The sequence below is a fragment of the Microchirus variegatus genome, assembly GCF_963457635.1.
Source record: "Microchirus variegatus genome assembly, chromosome: 12".
Lineage (NCBI taxonomy): Eukaryota > Metazoa > Chordata > Actinopteri > Pleuronectiformes > Soleidae > Microchirus > Microchirus variegatus.
Genome location: NC_139813.1, coordinates 15913368 through 15935004, shown reverse-complemented (window position 1 = coordinate 15935004; position 21637 = coordinate 15913368). Strand labels below are relative to the sequence as shown.

The 21637-nt window shown below is 40.2% G+C and overlaps 1 protein-coding gene across 1 annotated transcript; it reads right to left on the bottom strand.

The window, feature by feature from the left end:
• Positions 1 to 215: 215 nt before the first annotated feature.
• On the bottom strand, positions 216 to 21222 carry pinx1 (PIN2 (TERF1) interacting telomerase inhibitor 1). The gene is made up of 7 exons (XM_083898984.1): positions 21190 to 21222; positions 20491 to 20600; positions 19893 to 19985; positions 19561 to 19642; positions 18300 to 18389; positions 14631 to 14713; positions 216 to 1345 (listed from the first exon to the last, which is right to left on the bottom strand). Exons 1-7 carry the CDS (start codon positions 21206 to 21208, stop codon positions 722 to 724), a joined length of 1101 nt encoding a protein of 366 aa, XP_083755110.1. The 5' UTR covers positions 21209 to 21222; the 3' UTR covers positions 216 to 721.
• Positions 21223 to 21637: the final 415 nt, after the last annotated feature.

Here is a 21637-nt window from a genome sequence, read left to right as displayed (position 1 = left end):
TCACTGCCAAACTAGACCGACTCGATAAAAGGTCGTCAAAGATGTCATCATCAAGTGTAATCTGGGAGATTAAATGGCAAGTGTCGTAAAAATGCGGTCTTGTGTTAGATTATAAGCAGCTTGAATTGCCTAATCCAGTCTACATTTAATATCTTTATTAAGCCAACCTTTTTCAAGTAAAACAGAAACATTTGATTTACATACATTTAGCCGTTTTCTATGTGCTTCTGTTTTTTGATTTGACAATTTGAAATACAATCAAGACTACCTATTTGTCACTTGAATAATTAAACAAATAACACAAAAGCCACTGAAATGTTGCTTAATGGCTATGTATTAAAAATCATCATCATACACAATGTCAATATTTGCAAGCATGTTTGACAGGTTACATCATTGAAGAATAACAGGAAATCTGATTGTTTCACTCACGATTAACGCTTAATCCAATTCATTTAAAGAGAGTTGTTTAAAATAAAGTTTGTCGGCTTCAGTCAAACTACATTTATCTGCAGGAATAATCCCAGTGTCAAGTCCACCTGTACAAGTCTGTGGCTTCACTGAGCAGCTTGATCAAATATCAAAGCCTCGTTTTCTCACTGTAGAGGAACAGTGTCGTTTAGAAACACACTGATTCACTCACAAAAGGCCATTTCATGTGTGAGCCACAACAGCTCAATGAGAACTGAAGGATGTTTTGTTTTAACCCCCGACTCCAGAACTACTCTTGATGTTTCTTCTTCTTCTTCTTCTTTTTGGATTTCTTAACAACTACCACCTCATCCTCGCCTGGAACATCGTCGACATCAACATCATTCTCCTCCTCTCTGTGTTCCTTTTTACGCTTTTTCTTTTTGGAAGGAGGAAGCTCCTCACAGTTCTGCTCCACACCAGAGGTGGAGCTGCAGGTTTCGTCTACGGCGACTTCATTTTCCTCTAATTTCCTCTTGTTCTTTTTCTTCTTCTTCTTCTTTGAACCGTCATGCTCCTGGTTCTCAATAACTTCCACAACAATGGGAGTACCACAGTCTACTTCCACCACTTCAGACTCATCTGTAGCTCTTTTCTTCTTCTTTTTCTTCTTCTTCTTGGGCTCCTCCATGTCATTGTTGCTGCTGTAGATGGAACAGGATTCCTCAGATGGACCCGACACCTCATTGGTCTCCGTCTCCTCTGTGGACGTCTGACTCCGACCTTTTTTCAGTTGGGCCATTCGCTGAGCGAAATACTCCTGCATGGTGAGGGAACTGGTCACAGTCTTAGTGATGGACTCTGTGTCCAGTTCTGTTGCAGCGAGAGTTACACTCTCCACCGGCTCAGCCTGAGAATCACTGCTGTTGCTCTCCTAAACCAAGAAAAACACACAAACGACAACAGGGAGTGAGGTCTTTGACGCAGCATTTAGGAACAGACAGCACACAATGAATCACGGGAGAAGCTTAGGCGACTGTCAATCAACAATGCAGCGAACAAACGGGCAGATTTAAGTGAGAGAAAATAGAAATGGGATGTTGACGCGACAATAGGTGTGAAAGGAATTACCTCAAAATAAGCAGCAGCACAGTTTCAAACATGCAGACGTTTGTGTCCTGTCACCGTTATCTCTGTCACCGATGTCCCTCTACAATGGCTCCTCAACAATAAAGGAAGCCTCAGCTGACACTTGATATTCTGCTTGTGGAAAGTGACCTAGGGAGCCTTTAAAGTCACTACACAAGCCTAAATTATTATACAAATCAAACCGTATGTGTGTCGGATGAAGGCGGCGTAAAAATCGAACAATCACTTTGAGTGCATGGGCCTCCCTTAACACGAGCAAGTGTGCACGGGATACACAGAATATGTTGGAGCTGCTTGCTCAGAGGGGGCGGAGGTGAGTCAGTGAGACTTTTAAAAACAGCTGATGATCGTTGTGTGGTGCATGCAACAAAAACTAGAATGCAATGCAACTCTGGGAGAAAGACTGCAAATTAATCACTGATGCGGCTCCGCTGAGAGAAGGTGAGAATTCTGTTTCTGTGTCAGTATCACCAGCCCTGTATCATTTTGACTGTTTGCATATTATGTTAATAATGCTGCTGCTGCTAACAACAGCTTGTATGAAACAGTACGACTAAAATGGAAGCGCAAATGCTGTTTTAGTCCTTTGCATTAACATTTTTGAAGAAGACAGTTTTACCTCAGGCTTGTTAGACTTCTTTAGATTTGAAATAATCAAATAAATCTAAAAGGCAATTTCATAAAGTTTCACTTTCTCTGCAAAATGGGTTTTAATTTTAGTGTTTTTAAAGTTCAATATTTAGTGGTTTCTGGAAACTTGATGTATGAGGTTTTTGGGGCGAACTATGACATTGAAGGTTTGCGACACAATGATCAACATTTCTTGGAGATTTCATGAATGATCGAACAATTATTAATCAAGAAAATCATTGACATTTGAATTGATAATATGAAAACCCAGTTCACACAGCACACAAGCCACTTTATTTTCCAATGGTGACACCAATTTAACACTGATTTTAGGAAAAGACCTGATGGCAGAATTTAACAGCTCTGCAGTTATATAATATAAAGCTATATAAATGTATATATTGATATATAATGTTGCACCCAAATTAGGCAGTGATAGTGAATTTTACATTTAAACCATTCTTATTATACAGCAGTAGTGTCTGGGGAACAATGGGGGGGTTGGGTGCCTTGCTCAGGGGCACCTCAGCCCTTGACCTTCCCCAGGATTCAAACAGGCAATCCTCCAGTTACAAGCCCTATTCCTTTCCACTTGTCCACCTACCACTTTAATGCTGTAAAATGTATTTTTGGAAAGTAGCAGTGTTGATGTCACTGTTTATTTTAATAATCACACTTTTGCAAGTGCACTTAGCTTCGGTTATTTTTGTAAAAAAAAAATAGGCCACGCTGAGATCAAAGTAGCAGCTTCTTGGTGGCAAAAGAGAAGGAAAGAGACAGGAGTGGGACAATCCCTACACTGAAAGTAAAGATTGATGACAAAAGGGAAAATAGCAGTCCTTATTTATTTGTTTTGGCTTAACCGTCTCCACAGTGAGGATACAGGGCAGTGGTCATCACAGCTCTCCAGCTCTTTATGCTGAACATTAAACCAGGCCCAACTTCGCAACTGTGAAGAACAACATGGTCCAGACTTTAACTCTACAGCACGAACAATTTGTCACGTCGCCCCCGCGACCCATTCGTCTTCATTTTCCTAATGGCCTACTCAATGCATAATGATTTGTCCAGAAGAATACAGAAGCTCCTCCTGAGAATCGCACTAAACAATGCAGTCGCTCGGTGCATTACCTCGGAGATGGCCAAGCGGACGGCATTTTTCAAACCCTACAGATGAGAGATAAATTGAAAAAAAAAAAACAGTGTCGTGGCGAGTCACCTCGTGGTTTGGCCTTTCAACATTTACATGCAGATTACACCACTTAGACCATCAGCCCTGATTGAGATAGACAAGCTAACTGATGGCTGGCTAAAACAATGTGGATCTGAGGTCTTTTGGGACCTCGACAGACATAAATACAGATCCTCTATACTTTCTCCAGGGATTTCCATATACACTATATCTGATTTTAAATAATAACTTGGCTTTTCTTTTTCCTCAGAAAATATTGTTAGCGTTACTGCAAAAAAGGCAGCCACCAGGGACATCCATGACTTCACATGAGTCATTTGTCTTAACCCACTCAAAGTCAATATGAGTTCCATTAGGAAAACAACCATTGTTTTTGTGGACTAATATATCGATTAATAGGGGAAAAAAGACCGCTCTGCAAATATATCAGCCATATATTATATTACCTTACCTTATCTAAAGCTTAAACAAGAAATCACCTCATTTGAATGTTATATAATCTGATTAGCAGTAGAGCTGAATCAATTCATTGATTATTAATCAATTATTAATTAATCGTCAACTATTTTGATAATCAATTAATCGGTTTTAATGTTTTTTTTATTAAAACAAGATTTCTGATTGTTTTAGCTTCTTAAATGTGATTTTCTTAGTTTCTTTGCTCCTCATAACAAAGAAATCACTAAAACTGAATCATTTTGGTTTGTGGACAAAACAAGACATTCGAGAACATCGTCATTTACGGATTTGACAAACACTGACCAAATTTTTTTATTTTTTTATTTAATGGACCAAATGATTAACTGAAAAAAAAAATCGACAGATTAATCAATGAAAATGTTTAGTCCATAAAATGTTAGAAAATGTTAGAAAAAGATTATGTTCTCAAACGTCTCCATCAACCAATCCTTCACTTTCGATTATTTGTTATATGGAGCAAAGAAACCAGAAAATACATTGAACAATTTAAGAAGGTGAACAACCAGAGAACTTGATTTACCTTCTAAAAAACCCATACATACAAACCAATTAATCCATGTTCAAAATAGTTGGCAATTCATTTAATGGTAAATGTTTTGCAATTCACCCATTGGTTGGTTGGTTGGTTGGTTGCCCAAGGACACATCGTCATATAGACTAGCAGAGCCGGGAAAACGCGCTCTACCACTGAGCTAACGTCGTTTAGTAATCTTTTGAAATGAATAATCAAGCCTCGTTACAGCCCTAGAGTCTGAAGCGTCACACTCGACTGGGACCAGGTAAGTTTTCTTTACAAAGAACCCCAATTTCTAACAAGCGGAATGAGGCCCTTCAGGTGCCATTAAACAAAACTCTCTCAACTTCCCAGAGAAAATCTATACTCCCCGTTACTGCACAATGGCATCTCCTCTGCTTGGGAAAGTGGCAGAGCTGACCGCGCCAAACAACATGTAACTGGGATTTGGGAAGGATGGCTGGGGGCCACTTTAGAGCTGCCTGTGAAATTACTCTCAAGAGAGTGAGAGGGTGAATGAGCGAGGAGAAGGAGAGCGACAGAACAGAAACGTTTTCTTCATCGGGGGGGAGAAGTGGCTGAAGTTGGTACGTGGCTCATCCTTGCTGCCGGGGCACTCCATTAGACTGTGGTGTGTGGGGGGGGGGGGTTTGGACACAGAGCTACAGATCAGTACGACTCGCAACCTTGGAGATTTTTGTTGGCGAGCGCCGAGGGCATCGTGTCACAGAGAAACAGCTCAGTGGTGATGTTTCAGATCTCGTTTCCCCCCCCAATTTCCAGGTGTGTTACTTTCTCTGGCCTGTTACTTTTTAGTCACCACTACTGTAGGAATTTACTGACTCGAGTACGACTGCATGATGAATACAGCGTGCGCAGCACTACTCAATATGCAATAATGCAAAATGAAAGCATGTATAAAGCAAGTATTCATAATAAATTATTTCTTGAATTTGAAATGTAATATCAAATAGTCTACAACAGTATTATCATGATCAGTAATTTTTTTTTTCTGCAGCCATTTAGTGGGAATTTTTTCTGTTGGGCTCCAAATGAAAAGGCCCCAATAGTTAGACTGTGTCTGGGACAGATTGGTACAGATGATCAACTGTTTCCCCCGAGCCTGCATGAGCCATTTCTGTAACAACAATTCTTTACATTTGAGAAGTTTCACCACTGAGTATTGGAAATTACTCTAAATAATGTTGCTATGTGCAATTGTGCATATATAGTGAATTTGGAGAAAAAACACTTCACACAAATTAGCCGTTATGGGAAGTACCAGACCAACTATGGCAGCAGATGAAAAAACACCTGAGACAATCAAGTTACTGTTATTATGAATGCAATTGTTCATTTTTTGTTTCTTCCTTCTAAATAGCTACAGAAAGTCTTCAGTATGTGCTGAAACTACATGATATACAGTGAAAATACATACAACTAATTTCATTTAGTAAGAAAGTAATGCTTCAAGATAACATTTTTCCATTCTATTTATGTATTTAAATGAAACTCCCACCTACATGTCAAAAAAAGAACTTTACAAACTTTGCATAATTGCTGGAACCACAGAATGACTGGGGAAAAAAGGCAGTCCCAGGCAAGGACACAGTGTGGGTTCAAGAGTGGAGGGTTGAAAAACACACCTATATCCAGCCGTGTTTACTCCTCCTCCTCCTCCTCCCAGACCCACAACCCCAGGAAAAGGATGCGCTCAGTGCACTGTGTGCAGGTCTGAGATAAGGCTCCTTCAGCAGAGGAGCGGTCTGGCTGGCTATCGGGCCCTTCCTGCTCTGCTCTCTCCCCTGGCGGGGGCTGGGGCTGGGCAGGGAACACAGGGAGGGCCCCGCAGAGGGTCTCAGAGAAAAGGAGAGGGTGGGAAGACATTCAACAGGCCACCTCCTTCAAGATGCTCCAGTTCCATCTCCCTCTGCTAATGTAGCCAGTGGAGGGGCCAGCGGTAAGATACAGTGTGTTCCAATGTGCCAAAGACAAAGAGGCCAGCGCATTCAGGAGGAGAGTCAATCAAGCCAGGAGAGGGGAAGATGGAGAGGGTTTGCTCATGGATGCATGGGAAACTTTTTTGACACAAAATCAGCCGAGAAACTGATTCAACTTTACTTACACAACGATTATATCCAAATGGAACAAGCTAAACTACTTAGTGCTTATAAATTTCTTAAGAAAATAAAACTCAAGATCAGTTAGAAAAGATTCAGGACCTGTATTTGCCGAATTCAGATAATATGATGTCATTTGAAGAAATTAAAGATAAGTATGGTGTAGATAAAAAATATTTTTTTAAATTCCTCCAACTTAGAGCTTTTATCAGGACAAGTCAAAATGGTCTTATAACCAAACCCTTAACATCCACCTTAGAAAAATTGATGTCTAAGGATAGTTTAAGCAAAGGTGCTATTTCAGAGTTGTATGATGTATTGATGTCTAACTCACCAGAAAATTCAGATTGCAAAAAAAACTTATGGAGTAGAGATCTGGGAGAAGAGATCTCTCCAGAGGACTGGGGATCAATATGCAGAAAGGTTCACTCCCAATCAGTCAACACGAGATTGAGACTGTTACAGTATAAATGGACAATGAGAACTTATATCACACCAGCTAAATTAAATAAATATAACAGTAATATCCCTGATTTATGTACAAAATGTATGGAGGAAAAGGGGACGCTATTCCATTGTGTGTGGGAATGTAGTAAGGTCAAAGCTTTTTGGGAAGAAATTAAGAAAGCGATAGAAAAGATTATTTCAAAAGATCTTGTGATAAGCCCAGTTTTCTTCATTTTAGGACTCTACCCCAAAAATCACAAATACACCAAGAGTGAACAAGTTCTGATAGACATGTGTCTTTTACATGCAAAAAAATCAATAGCATTATTTTGGAAGAAATCCAGCAAACCAAGTGTCACTTACTGGGTTAGGCAAATGTTAATTACTTTCCCTTTGGAAAAAATAACATACATACAGAGAGGGAAACAAGAACTTTTTGAGAAAATTTGGGGACCATTTGAGCGGTTTGTGAAAGGTGTGGAGCTAGTGGAGGAAGAGGAGGATTGAGTTTGGGTCAATGTAAACCTCTTAATGAGGCTAAAGAGAATATATACTGTGAAGATATTTATAAGTGAGATTGAATAAGCAACAAATTGTTGCACTATTTTGTAACATATGAGTGTTACTACCTGAGAGGTTTCTTTTGTTTTGTTAAATTTTTTTATTATTATTATTTATTTAATTTTCTTCTGTATTTTGTATTATTTATTTAATTTTTCCTTAAATTGTGTGTCTGAAGTTTTGTTTATACCACATGTCTCAGTGTAGCCTGGAATATTTGTTCACTTTTAGGAGTCTGGAATTGTACACTGTACACATGTGTTTTGAGAAAAATTTCAATAAACATATTGTTCAAAAAAACTCAAGATCAATAATCAGAAGGATGTCCTGATGTTGTAATTCATACGAATTCATATGAAACTTCCACAACAAAATTTTCATCCACACATGACACGACGCAAAACAGAAATGAAGCCAAACTATTAAATCTAGGCTCTGACGAGAATATATCGTTTCTTCACTGAGGAAGCCACTCTGTCAGAAAACCCAGTAGTGGAGGGCTGTGGTGACAATTTGGATGCTGAGGTAAAGAGTTAGTGTTAAAATATATGTCACATATATATTATTTTTGGAATAAGAAGAAAAAAAGAAGAGGGGTCTGAATATTCTATAGATGCCACGATTACATTTGTCTTTTATTACACCAACCATTCCACCTCAGCCAGGTAGGATAATGGAAAGTCCAATACATTTTCCAACCTCTTATTATTTATCTGAAAATATCCAATTAAATATTGAGCATATAGTTTAAACACTGACATTTTTTTTAAAAGAAAACCACACCAATCCAATCCTAAATGCAATTAAAACTGTGTCGCAAGTTCTGGTGTTTTGACAGTCCCATATCACTGATGCAGCAATAAAACAAGTGAATGAGTTTAAATCAAAGGAACCTAACACAACCTGCTATATCAGTATTTATATGCACAACCCGACAGCTTCTCTAAGTAGTAAAGTAAAATAAACTTGTATCACATTTTATATTAAAAGCAGGATAATAAAGATTAAGTAAGGGCACTGAGATGGGGATGTTATATGGTGTATTAGTCTTTTAGGATCTCAAGTTAGTAATTAAAAAAAGGTAAATGTGAGGAGTTATGTATAACTAATAAGCCTCTGGGGATATAAAATAACCTGCTTGCTCACATAGTAATTAGCGTTTGACAAAGCTGCAGTTGGTCATTTATTTTCTTAAAAACTGCCTGTTTGCATTACTTCTAGGTTTTTTTTTTCCAATAAATTCTAGCCAATATCGGTTGGGTCTGTAATTGCACAAGTGTGCCCTCATTGTCCTGCCACAATAATAAATTTGGCGATACTCGGGGTCTATGGATCAGGCCCTGATTAGGCAGCTGTCTCCCCCTGATGAGCACACACAGGTCGAGAAGCCCATTCTTCATAGGCCTGATGTGGGTGGACAGAATAACAGGTGAATACCTTATTCCCTGGTAAATAAGCAAACGCTCCACAGGACCATCTGTACATTTAAGTAACATCACTGCAGTTCTGCGGGAATGTTTGCATGGAGTTGAAAACCATAAAAGGGTGTAGCGTAAGTAAATTAAATGCCACACATGAAAGCTTCCATGAAGCAATAAATTTGCTAAAGGCATGTTTTCTCTGTGCAGTTAAAAGAAAAACAAACCAAAAAAAGGGGTTTTGAAAAATTACACTTTGTGCCCAGTGCGAGAACGTTTATCATAAGTAACAAATGAAGACAACATTATGCATGCAGAACGACGACCCGGTGCTCGTGCAACATCGCAAACGCTTGCCGACAAAGCCCTCCTCAAGAGCACAGGGTCCCCGCTACCCTAACCCCGGAGAGGGGAGATGCAGTGATTACGTTCCCCAGTTGTGATTTATTAGATTAAAGAGTCAGTGATTAAACGGTAGTCGGTGGCTGTAAACAACCGAGAGGGCTGGAAAATCTTTGGGCGGTTAGCCGCACCAGGCTGTAATTGCTCTGGCCCCATGTATTCACGCTTAAGTCCGTAACTAAGAGACAGACGCACGCTTTCTCTTTTTTTTTGTTCCGTGCTAATCTGTAAGTGTCAGCGAGCTGGCATGGCCAGGAGGGAGCAGTCCACACAACTGCCAGGGAGGTAGGTGGTAAATGTGAGTGTGTGTGTGTGTGTCTTTGCAGAGGGGAGGAGGAGGAGGGGGGCGCTTGGCGGGTCTTGATATTTTCAGCGGTAGAAGCAAAAGGTCCTGTCAACAAACGTGCCCAAGAAAAGGGGAGCTTTTGCTTGAGGTAATTAGATGTTATCCGAGAATTAATTAGAGCTCCTCAGTGTCACAATGAGCCCCGGCTCGCTGCATTTTAAGTGCCCATTCAAACTGCATGAACCACACAGAGACATGTCGACACCGGCATCTCAACAGATCAACACTGCAAAGTTTAAGTAACACTCAGTGGAAAAAGTCCATATATGTTTATACTATAAAATGATTCAGTGTAGCCAAACTCTACAGTAGGTGAAGAATGATCCCGTTACAAACAGGACACTCAACCCTGTGGAAAAGGAAAAAGCTAAATAAAATAAAGCTGCTGGATCAAATACTTTAAATAGTACCATAGTGTACCAACTTTCAATGGCAACAATTATCAGTTTAATTCCTGATAACGGAAACAACTGTTCGCCATGGTGAAATATAAATAAAGAAGAGCATTTTTGACACTGAAAAAACTCACATCGCAACCTATAAACCTTGCTTTAGACAACGAGAGCTAAAGAAGAATTTCTGCATGTGCTCCTGCGCGGTCAGCAAGGCGTCCTCCTGCGCTTTGCCGACGCATCTGCCAAACGGCGAGACCCCCAACACACGGCGCCTCTACCCCATATTCCTCGAGATAGCAGTATCACGGGAGCCCCTGCTGACGTGCGATCCTTCATGTGGACCGTGCGTGGGCAGGAAAAACTCGCAACAGGTGCCACCCGAAGAGGCTGGGATCCTCGGCCCTTTGTGCCTGAGCAGGAGTGGGAGTGAGAGAGGCCGCAGGGGTCAGACTGACCCGAGAGCGGGGTGCGCCATACCGACCGTCTGACTGCAGAGTTCAGACATCAAAACAAGGCTTGTATCAAATAATTATACTCAGACTCTTTTTCTTTCCTGACATTTCAACAGTGAGCTAATGAACCAGTGGATACTGTAAAAAATGTTCATGTTTCCAATAGTGAAATAAATGTTAATCCATCTTAAAAACTTAATTCTGTCAAAGAAGTTATTATAGAGTAAACCAAAGAAGTCAGCAAGGTTTCATAGAAAAGTAAAAAAAACTATGCTGTAGTTTTTCCCAAAAATGTCCTAGTGAAATATTACATCTTCTTCAAAATTATTCAGTAGGAACATAATCATGTGGCTCTAGACTGAAAGAAAAAGATAATTAAACTGAATTTTGTCTTCTTGAATGCACTGTAAAAGGAGCATGTAGGGGGAAATATGGGTGGAAAAATAAAACTATGGCTTGTTTCCACCTTTCATCTGAGCTGGCGGCTTTAAAAAATGACTAACTTTTGTTGATGTATGAATCGGCAGGGAGTCTATTTATCAGCAGGCCCTCTGCGGTCGCCCGCTTGGGTCCCTCAAGTCACAAGCCGCGTCGCTCCCCTTTGACTGATTAATTAGCCAATCAGAGGACATTTTTCACTGGGCGGCAGAATGGTTTATTTCAGCTAATGCCGGGCTTTCGAGCTGAGGCCCGCTGGAGCCTCGTCGGCTCTTTCGGCCTGCCTGAGTGGCCGGGCAGAGGGGCAAGGGAGATAAATCAAGCTGGGCTGGCCCTCCATGTGGCTCCCCTAACTAAACCCCCTGAGGAGGGCACAGAGAGCCGGGGGCGGTGGAGGAGGAGGAGGAAGGGGCGAGGGGGGGAGGCGCAAGACGGCCAGGGGCACTGCTCACCCGCCGATAAGCACAGGGAGCACAGGGCTGCCAAAGTGCCTTCATTTAGAAGTGGCCGGGGCTTTTTGATATCTCGGCAGAGAGAGCCTGTCGTTTGTCATGTGGTGAGTAATTGTGCTAAGGGGCACAAGAGGAGGCAGAAGAAGGAGGGGGCTCACAAGTGTGGGATAGGTGATGGATCACAGAGACCCGTGTAGATGGACAGGTGTTTCACCACAGCTTGATAACCCTTAGTGGTCAGGGAGTGTAAATAATGGTCTAAAGCAAACATTTTCAGGTGGCTGAGTGAAAAGAACAGAATGTGCTGTCATCAAATCAACTTGTGAATAATGTTTGGTAAATAAATTTCTACACTTGTTATTTCAATGCCAAGATTGAACTTTGCCATCTTATACTGCCATGTGCACATTACACTCTTATAATACAACTGTGCTCTGGTCTTTAATGTGTTTTTCCTCTCAATCCTTCAACCGGTTTCCTACATTAATGGCCCATAAAGACAAGCTCACGGCTTCACACCCTCCTGTAATCACATATACTGAGCTAAGTTGCTCTCATCTACATTACACTTTTTTAAATACTAATTTTACTTGTAATTTAACTACTTAGTCCATTTCAAATTGTGTATTATAGTATATTATTCCGCCCTCTCACATTCAAGAGGCCTAAATCAGAGAGTTTGTTTTAAATATTTGAAGAAAACCTCAAACCGATTTATCGATATTCAAAATTGTTAATTTTATAAATTTATTAGATCTAATTCATTGTTGCAAGACAGAGGTTCCTTGCCTAAATATAACTAATAAAAATACACAGGGGGTTTGTAATCTGTCCCATTTGCTCATATGTTCTTTTCAACACATCCAGCGCCGCCTTTGATGAACAGAGGCATGTGGGACTGTGCTGAGAGTGTGTGCATATGTGCCTGTCTGCATTTCAGGGAGCGTTGTGCGCAGCGATAAGGGGCGAGCAGGAAGAGCACATCACTGCAGAGGAAGGAAAACCCCAGCAATGGGGGGTGGGGGGCGGGGGGGGGTGAAGAGACAGCAGTGGGTGGTAGGTGAAGTGCTGGAAGATTCATGAGAGGGAAGAAGTGGGTAGTTGTGAAGAAGTTGATCCAGATTTGGTCGAGTCTCCAGGCATCACCTTGTCAGGATGCAGATATGTGATAATGTGAGTGGTGGCCCTCTTCTGAAAACCACAAATCAACACCACCACAACAAAAACAGCACAGCTCCCACGGTGGGTGCAATGTGACGAGGTAGGAACATGGCTTTAAGGAGAGTGGAGATTGTCGCACGTGTGTATACAAACACCACATTTTGTGCTGGAACGGTGATGGTGGACGACTGTAAGCACAGATCAGAAGGAGCTCAGGGTCACAGCAGTGTCACGAACACACTCGCAGGAGATCCTGCACAATGCCTAAAGCTTGATTGGTCCATCACCCTCTTTACCTCTTCTCAGCAACCTCAGATGTTGCCGAGCTTCAACACAAGGCCTCATGGGAAGCCATTGTAATTGTGTTCAGTGTTTTCGATATGGTCAATGGTGTCCCTCCTGGCTGAAAAATAACAACCCATAACCAAACGATTAGGGAGAAAATGATGGTGTGTATTGCCTGCATTTCCAATGTTAATCAGCTAGGGAACAGGAGCCATTGTGAGGTTATGGCTCGGCACTTGCAGGGGAATAGAGAAGGGTTTTTCCTTGTATATTTCATGGATTTTAAGTTGCCAATTTCTTCAAGCCAAATGCTGGAGATAAATAGGGGCCAGCAAGACATTTTTCTATATTTCTAATTTCTAATATTTGTCTCTGTTGAAAAAATTAAAATCATGAATGTATTTTTTGTGTGATACGTCTTGTGTCTGTAAATTAAAAAATTCAGTTAATATGAATACAACATGAAAATCCCCATGTGTTTTTGATTAATAGACCAAGAAGAACTTACAAGGCTTGAATTTGAGGAACCCAACTTGCTCCTCTTTCTCTGCCTTTAAGCTTTATTTCAATGGGCATGAGGGCAGCACAACACCAAAACTGCAGAGTGACAACCAATACCAAGAGCAAAAAGACAACTTTTTTGTAAGAGTCATCATTTCAGATTTCTGCACACCCCACCGCAATTTTGATTTGCCTTTAATAATGTCCGTTGGCATGTGTTTGCTGCGGGACAGAAGTGGGTGTGAGTGTGAAAGAGAGAGGGAGAGGGTGGGGTGAGAGTGCAAATCCTTTAACTGGATTTAAGTGCTCCTGCTGCCGTCAGTGGCCCGGTGGCTATGTTAAAGCTACTTGCTGCGACATGGCTTATCCAAGGCCAGAGGCTGCACAGGACCTGGGCCCTGGAGAAGCAGAAAGTTCCCATGATGCAGCAGCAACTGATGGAGGGATCAGCACAAGTGGTCATTCTTAATTATCAAGAGAGACGCAGATAAGCTTGAGCCACCTGGCCAGCGGTATGTCATCTTCTCCCATGAGCATGGTTTGATTCCAACTTTAAGGTACATCAGGTTCCTGCCCTCTCAGGTTAGACAACTTCTCCGTCAGTGCAGAGAGTCACTTAGATCATAGAAAAATTTTCTGTGTGAATCATTTGTACATGGACACACTACATTTTGTCATAAGCATAATCGCGCATGTCGTTCATCCCTTGGAGGAAATGTGTTCTAGTCATTCGTCTATTTACACAACCTGTTTTAGGGATGGGCATGTCAAGCAAATTTTACTCAATGAATCATGCAGGGTTCACAGTATGTTGAGCTACAAGGATCAGCTAATGAGATGCATTCAAAGATCCTGGTAAATCTCAAATCTGCTGATTCAAGATGCATTCAAGAAATCTCGTAAATTGGATCACTTCTGCAAAATTAGGTAGCCATTTGAGTAGAAAGTTGTTGTTTTTTATCTTTGGACTCATTGATTAATTGTTTTTCAGTTTTGTATCTTATCTCAAATAGCTGTATTTACTGATCGACTTAATTTTTTGTTGGTTTACACTTTTTTATTTTTACAACTTCACTTTGTGTTTCAGTAAGTTGTATGTGCACGTTAAACGACAAAATAAATTTAGAAAAAATGTACTGTAATTGTTCAGAGTCAATAGTTGTTTATGGTAAGTTTTGAATAATTGTGATTATAAGCTACATTTTTCTTTGATTTAAGAATTTTATGACACAGCTTGAGATGGAAAAAATTGAGTTAATGTCGCTGATGTTCTTACCTGCTCCTCTTCTTTTACAGATTTTGCTCTCTTTCCAAAGATACAGTTAAGGTCCGTTTCACTACGGGAGGACAGGTCCTTTCCTAAAAGGAGGAAAATAAAAGCATTTTTAAAAGAATTACACACTTCAATAAAAAACACACAGTTGATTTCAACAAGGTTGAAACGAAGCAAAAATAGTCAATCCATGAAACACAAGTAATTAAAAAGCATGCACCAAAAGATAACATTTTCTAAAACACAATGTTTAAAACATAAGAGTGTGTGTAGGGGTTGGGGGGGAGCAGGTCTCCAAGTAAAGAAAAGGGAGGTTTGCTTGGCCTGCTTCTTGCTTCAGGGATAAAACAGTAAAGAAAAATAAACCAGCGACATGGTCTGTCACACCACGCCTCCGGATTCCCATTTTCAAGCCAGGCCTCAAAGACTCCTGGAGCACACAGTCGCCTGTCTCAAGCTTGGGTCCTGTTCGTACAGCTGCATCCTCTTCCTTCAGCGGGGCTCTGATAACATTTGGTTATTTATTGCTTTTAAACCTCTATCTTCCCTACTCTTGGCTTTGAAAGCCACTGCACATACACGTCTGAGAAGTTCAACCAAGAAAGCATGCTGAAAACCAAAATAAATGGAGAGCGGGGGGACTGTGATGTTTATCAAGAGTAGAATTATGACCGACATGGCCTTACTGTTGTTTGGACCAGGAAGTACCTGTCAAAATTAACACTCTTAAACATTACAAAAGGGGGTTGGATGCCATAACGCAGGACAGTTATGATATAGTCACTGCTTGAGTGTTAGTGTAAACACGCTGGTTTCCACAGTCACAGTTGAAATGGCAACAACTGTTAGTACAAACAAGACTAAATTACCAAACAGGTCAAAGCTAAATTGATGTCTACTCGTATCAGTGTCTCAATATGAAACTCAAAATCTGACCCAAATCAAAATCTGCTCGGTTAAAAAGCACAAAAACTGCAACAAACACAATCAGAGCGCACAGTGGATGGAGAGCTGTAGTTAGATTCTGCATCAACCGCCCTCCCTGCTCTGACAGGTGATGAATGGAGGCAGCAATTAAAACTGGGTTACTGGTTTATGTTGTGGGCCCCCAGACCTCAGCAGCAGAGAATTTGATGCTTTTCCCCACAAACAAAGGTCATCAATCCTATGTGCTGGCAGTCAGGGAGCCAGCATGAACAGGATATCAATAAAAAAGCAGAAGAGAGTGAGGAGGCGGCGGCCTGCAGTGAGCGCCAAATCAAGAGGTTTGTTATTGTTGTCACCATATTTTCTCAGTTTTAGTATCAAGGGATATCAAGTGTTGAATAAATATTTAATTACAGAGGTTAATATTTGGTGTTAAACGACACATTTATATGATTTTTAATCTGACATCTAACACATTTAAAGCTGAGCGTTGACAACCTTGGGACAACCTCTGCAAATCCTGAAATATGAGTAAAGTACTGACATTTTCAGTCTCATGTAACCAGCTTAGCAACACTAAATCTATTACCAAGCCTCAACTTGGCAACAGCTTCGCAGGTAGGAGAGTCAGAATCAACGCATTCACCAGGCAAACAGGTGAGGCAGGTTATTTGTTGCCAGGTAACTCTTGGGTTACCCATGCTGAACCAGACCCCAAAAACTGAACCACGAGAAAAGGAGACAATTATTTGTAAAACCCTAAAAATATAAAATTAGGACTGTGGGTGTGAGATTGGGTATTTACTGTACGCAACTTTCTCACAGCTGAAAGATTCACAATCAAAGTGCACTAAATTTCCCTCGAGTCAGAACAGACACAAAACTGATCTCGAGTTTCCAACTGAGATCCTAGTCAATTATGGAAAACTGAGTAGTGTCAGCGTCCCGTCTGCTGCATGACAACAGTTGCAGGCTTCTTTGAGTAAAGACGGGTGACAGTGGTGTTATGTTGCCAACCACACCTCAACTGACATGTCTACTGCCTAGATTGAATTCCAGTGAAAACACTCCAACTGGCATTTACCTCTAATCTGTTTCCCTGTCTACTTTCCACAAGTCTACAAGACAATCATAAACATAACAGAGATGTTGTCAGGTGCTACCCGCTCAGTTGGCATGATAATAGAAGAGGTCTCTTCAAATGGATTACAACTTTAAGACCTGTGGGATTATATCCTATTAGTTGAAGACAGGATTGGGGACAAGTTGATAAAAAAAGGCCCAACTGCACAGTCCGCACAAAATGTTCAGAGGTGACCAGAGAAATATGGCTGTGCATATTTTGGGCAGGGTATAATTTCAGGAGATCTAGGAGGCAAATTATTTACCATTTCTTGTTTTTACATTATATTTTTGACATAAAAAAATTAAAGTCCAAAATGTAAAAGATAGCTTACATTACATATATCAATGCCTGTGTCCCCATTACAATAAGTGGAATTGTGTTAAAGTAATAATTGGTAACACTGAAAGGTAAGAAGTGTTATTAAGAGACTTTGAAATCAGACTCACAAAAGGGGACAAGTGACAAAGGCACGTGTGGAGAGTTAAAAAAAAACAGATTTTTATGCAAGTGAGGGAATAAAGGAAGGAATCTGATAAACTACTTATTAAAAAAACAAGCTTCACACCCCCTTTGCCTGTGCAAAGTGTGCAAAGGTGCATCTCATCTGTCAGTAACATGCTTTTTTTGGCTCGTGCCAAATTAAGATCACAAAAACAGGGTGAGAAAGACTGGAGGTCCCAGACCACGCTTTATCAGGCAGGGTCATCTCATGGGTCGTGAAGCCCCTGGGAGGTGTTGTTTTTAGGCAAATGGACAGTAAATGGACATGCCAGATGCCCCAAACAGGAAACAGGAAGTTGCTACTGAATGATGTGAAATATAAGCAGCTCTTCCAGGTGAGACAAAATGTTGGGATATTTTCTTTTCCCATGTATGCTGACCTGATTACGTAGGTCTGAACCCAATAACAAACAATTGAAGAATGATTGCTTTAAGCATGTGCATGTTTGATAAAGACCTGCTGAAGTTGTTAGAATATGTCATGAATCAACATCTGCTACCACTTCATGTTAGAAGATTTAAACATGCCAACGTTACCAATGAATCTTACAAGTATATTGACTCATGCAGTCACTAAACTATGCTGCATGGCATGCTCAAGTAAAGAAATTCTGTCGTAATCTGCGGGATAGTGGTTTGATTAATTTTGCTCTCCAGTGGTCCTGAACACCAAATTCCTCCTCGTGCCTATCGGTGTGATGGCCTTGAACAGCAAATCTTGACTTCCTGACGTGTAAAGGAGTAATAAAAGTTGAAGGAAGAGTTATAAATAACCTCCCCTTGCACTGACCAGGTCAACTGACCCGGCAGGGCTGACAGAGCTCTGATCAGTGTCTGTGGTCCGAGCCAAGACCTCAGGGTTCAGCGAGGAGTAAAGGAGGCGGTCTGTCTATCTGTGTGTATGAGCATTTTTTGTACGTGGCATGAGCAAAACAACGTTTATTATGGATTTTTTTTACGATGCGACTATAGATTAGAATGTCTGGTTGAGATAGTTTTCAAAGCAACACAATATCATGACTGACCAGAGCAAGATACGCTGTATTTAGTGTGTTCTGAAGTCTGATGTTTATCATTCTGCTTCACCTTCTCTGTCAGCTGCAAGAAGACACACCCACCTTTGGTAAATTTCATGTAATGGACCCTCTTTTTGGAGGTCTTGGATTTCTCTTCCAAGCTGAAGCCTTTCTGCTCATCTGGTGGAGGATCTACACAAAGTAAAGACAATTGAATCGCTGTCATATGAAATTAAAAATGAACCACATTCAGTATTACTACATCTAACCTCTTCCATTTCCCATTTAACACCAGTCTATATGCAGTGTGTTGTGAATAGGGATAGTGATGTTCCTTCTATGTCAGTGCTTCTTCAAGAGATTTACTTTGCAAAATGTTACACAGTGGCACCCCCTACTGTTCAATTCATGGACCAACTGAAAAACACACACATCCTCTTCAACTTGTCAAGTAAAACTTGCCGTTAACCCTAGTTAACTTAAATGCAAACATGCATATAGAGCTGAAATAATTAATGGATTATTAATCGATCGATAGAATTTTTCCATGATTAAAACAACATTTCTGATTGTTTTAGCTTCTTAAATGTGAATATTTTCTTTGTTTCATTGCTCCACATAATAAATAATTAATTAAAACAGAATCATTTTGGTTTGTGGACAAAACAAGACATTCGAGAACACCGTAATTTCCAGGTTTGACAAATGCTGATCAACCTTTTTTTAACATTTTATGGACCAAACGATTAATCGAGAAAATAATCGACAGATTAAGCAATTACGATAATAATGGTTAGTTGCAGCTCCACATGCATATAAAAATAAGAGGCAACTCTAAGCATTAAAAAAACAGATCAATAGTGCAATACAATGCCAGTGACTACTTCCTTGGTACATGGACCAAGGTATACATATAAAAAAAAATATTTGGTTGAGTGGAAAGAGCAATTTAACATCATGCTTAAAGGGATACTTCACCGATTTGAATGTGGCTTTGTATTGCTAGAATAGCAGTAGTATTTTTTAGAAAATTTGCTTCCCTCCCTCAGTTTTCCCTGACTTGTAAAAAAATCTGTTTGCCCTTATCCAAATGTGCCCTACTGTGAGTTAAATGATGCGTTTTGCATCACAGTAGGGCAAATTTTGAAAAAACAGATTTTTTTTTCAGCACATTTTCTAATAAAATACTAATGCTATTCTAGCAATACAAAGCCACATTCAAATCGGTGAAGTATCCCTTTAAACTTGGCAAACACTTCAATCACATGCTCATGGTGCTGATATTGAAAATAAAATGCTCAACCTATAGTCAACATTGCATCATCAACATTCACTACATAACTTAGTAAAAAATATATTGTACCATTGCCGTTGTTTTGACCATGGCAGTTGTTCAGCTGAGCAAGTAGCTCATTGAAGTCATCTTGATGGGCAATCCATTTGTCCTGTAAACACACAGATTAGATTAGAGATAACTCGTATTCTTATGTTGCTTAGTTTTTCCTGATTTAATTAAAACATACATTATATTATTATATAGTTTATATATACCAATACTGTAAATATAAAAAATATATAAATAAAAAAAGTTGTTTAAGTAAATACAGCCCCTCACATCACATAAAATTAACCATTCCTATGCATTTAATCAATAGTGTTAAATCAGTGTTTAAATGAAGTGGCGAAGGCACTCACTTCATGGCTGGTATTGGCTCCAAGCCCATAGCTGTTGTTTTTCAATTTTACTTTGATATGATCAGTGGAGCCTTGCTCAGTCCTGCCCAGGCCCTAAATACAAAAAGAACACAAAATGTGACACCAATTCAAGTCAGTTTTATTTGGATAGCGCCAAATCACAACATACACCATCTCAAGGCACTGTGCATAGTATGGAAGGAACCTTTAAAATATGATGGAGCAGAGGTCTCAAACTCATACGCCCACCACTTAATATTGAGTTAAAATAAATTTTTTCTGTATGTTCAATAGATTAACTTTGAATCATAATTAACTCATTGGCGGACTATGCAAGCACTAGGCATCAGTGGAGAGAAAAACAGAACCAGAACAGACAAATGTGCAGCCATGTGCCTCAATCCGATTGGGGTGAAAGAAAAAATGGGGGATGGAGGAGAGCTGAGGGACAAAAAGTTGTATCAACTTATATGTTTTAGACAGGACAGTTCTGAATCTGCCAGACAGTAACATATTCTGATCAACATATCATTCATTCATGGCATATCAGTAAACAATACAAGTCCACTTGTTTCCAACTGGAAAAAGCAACATTTACCTTGCCCTTGGACCAGCCCATTCGCTCCAGCATCTTCTGGCCAAATTTGGATTCATCCTTACTCCAGGCACTGTTCCTGGGGTCAACAGACCACTTCTGCTTCCTCCGGGCTGAAAAGAAGCAGCAATATCACTTTAATAACAAGCAAAGGGTCAGTAGAACAAGGCCTCTCTGCAACCTGACAACACGATGCCTGTACCAAGATAAGACACATACATAATCCTTCAAAGTCTGTTTACTCTCGAACAAATTGGACATATATAGCCCCAGTAGCACAAACTACAGTGTTTGACAGCTGTCATTGCTGTGAAAATAAGAGCAGGAGCGTTTTCCTGACAATGCGCTGCGGCACAATGACACGACCTATCAAGTTTGTTGAAAGAGACACTGCAAACTAACTAAAGGTATAACACCATCAAGGACAAAACATTTTACTGCGAATTAGCTAAAGGAGATACTGCGGACAACAACATGCAGGGCTACAGGAGAAAACACGTGTTTACTAAAAGAGTTGTGGGTAATGCTAATGCTAACTACCGGAATAGTTAAACGCTAATAAATACGGAATATATTTGTGGGAAATTCTCTCCACGGGAGAAACGCGGTCGTTTAAATTACACATACAAATACATTCATATAGTTACAATGCAGCAGAAAACGATAGACGCATCAAAAACAGAGAAGAAAAAATAAACATACGCTCAGCAAGCATGGACATCCTGGGGTCCTGAAACAGCTTGACGAACGGCGAATAGGTGTCTTGTAAAACGCCTGAACACAATGGGTGCCCACCATGTCTGTTGTACACTTGTTTTTGCCAACAGAGGGCGCCACGCACAAACACAAGAAGGCACGCTCACGAGTCAGCTGTGCCGGACAGTCTCCAAGGAGCCAGGTCACCCAGGTTCAATGAACTTAGGCTGACACCCGAAATAACCAATGCTGAATTTACTGATATAAAAATATCTCAATGATGTAGCACATTATTCATTAAAATTCAAAACGGTTAAAATTATCTTAACATTTGAGCCATACAGATTACAAAAAGACGAAGGCTGCATGATATAATATAAAACAACAGATGTATTTATTAAATAACATTGTATATATATACACACCACAACAATGATTGACCTACATATTAATG

Bases quoted from the DNA above. Each gene is read 5' to 3' on its own strand.
- pinx1 (XM_083898984.1), bottom strand. The intron at 19,643-19,892 runs GTGAGTGCCTTC...GTGTGTTTACAG, and splicing joins GAGCCAATACCAGCCATGAA to GACAAATGGATTGCCCATCA. The intron at 18,390-19,560 runs GTACAATATATT...TACTTTGTGTAG, and splicing joins TGGTCAAAACAACGGCAATG to ATCCTCCACCAGATGAGCAG.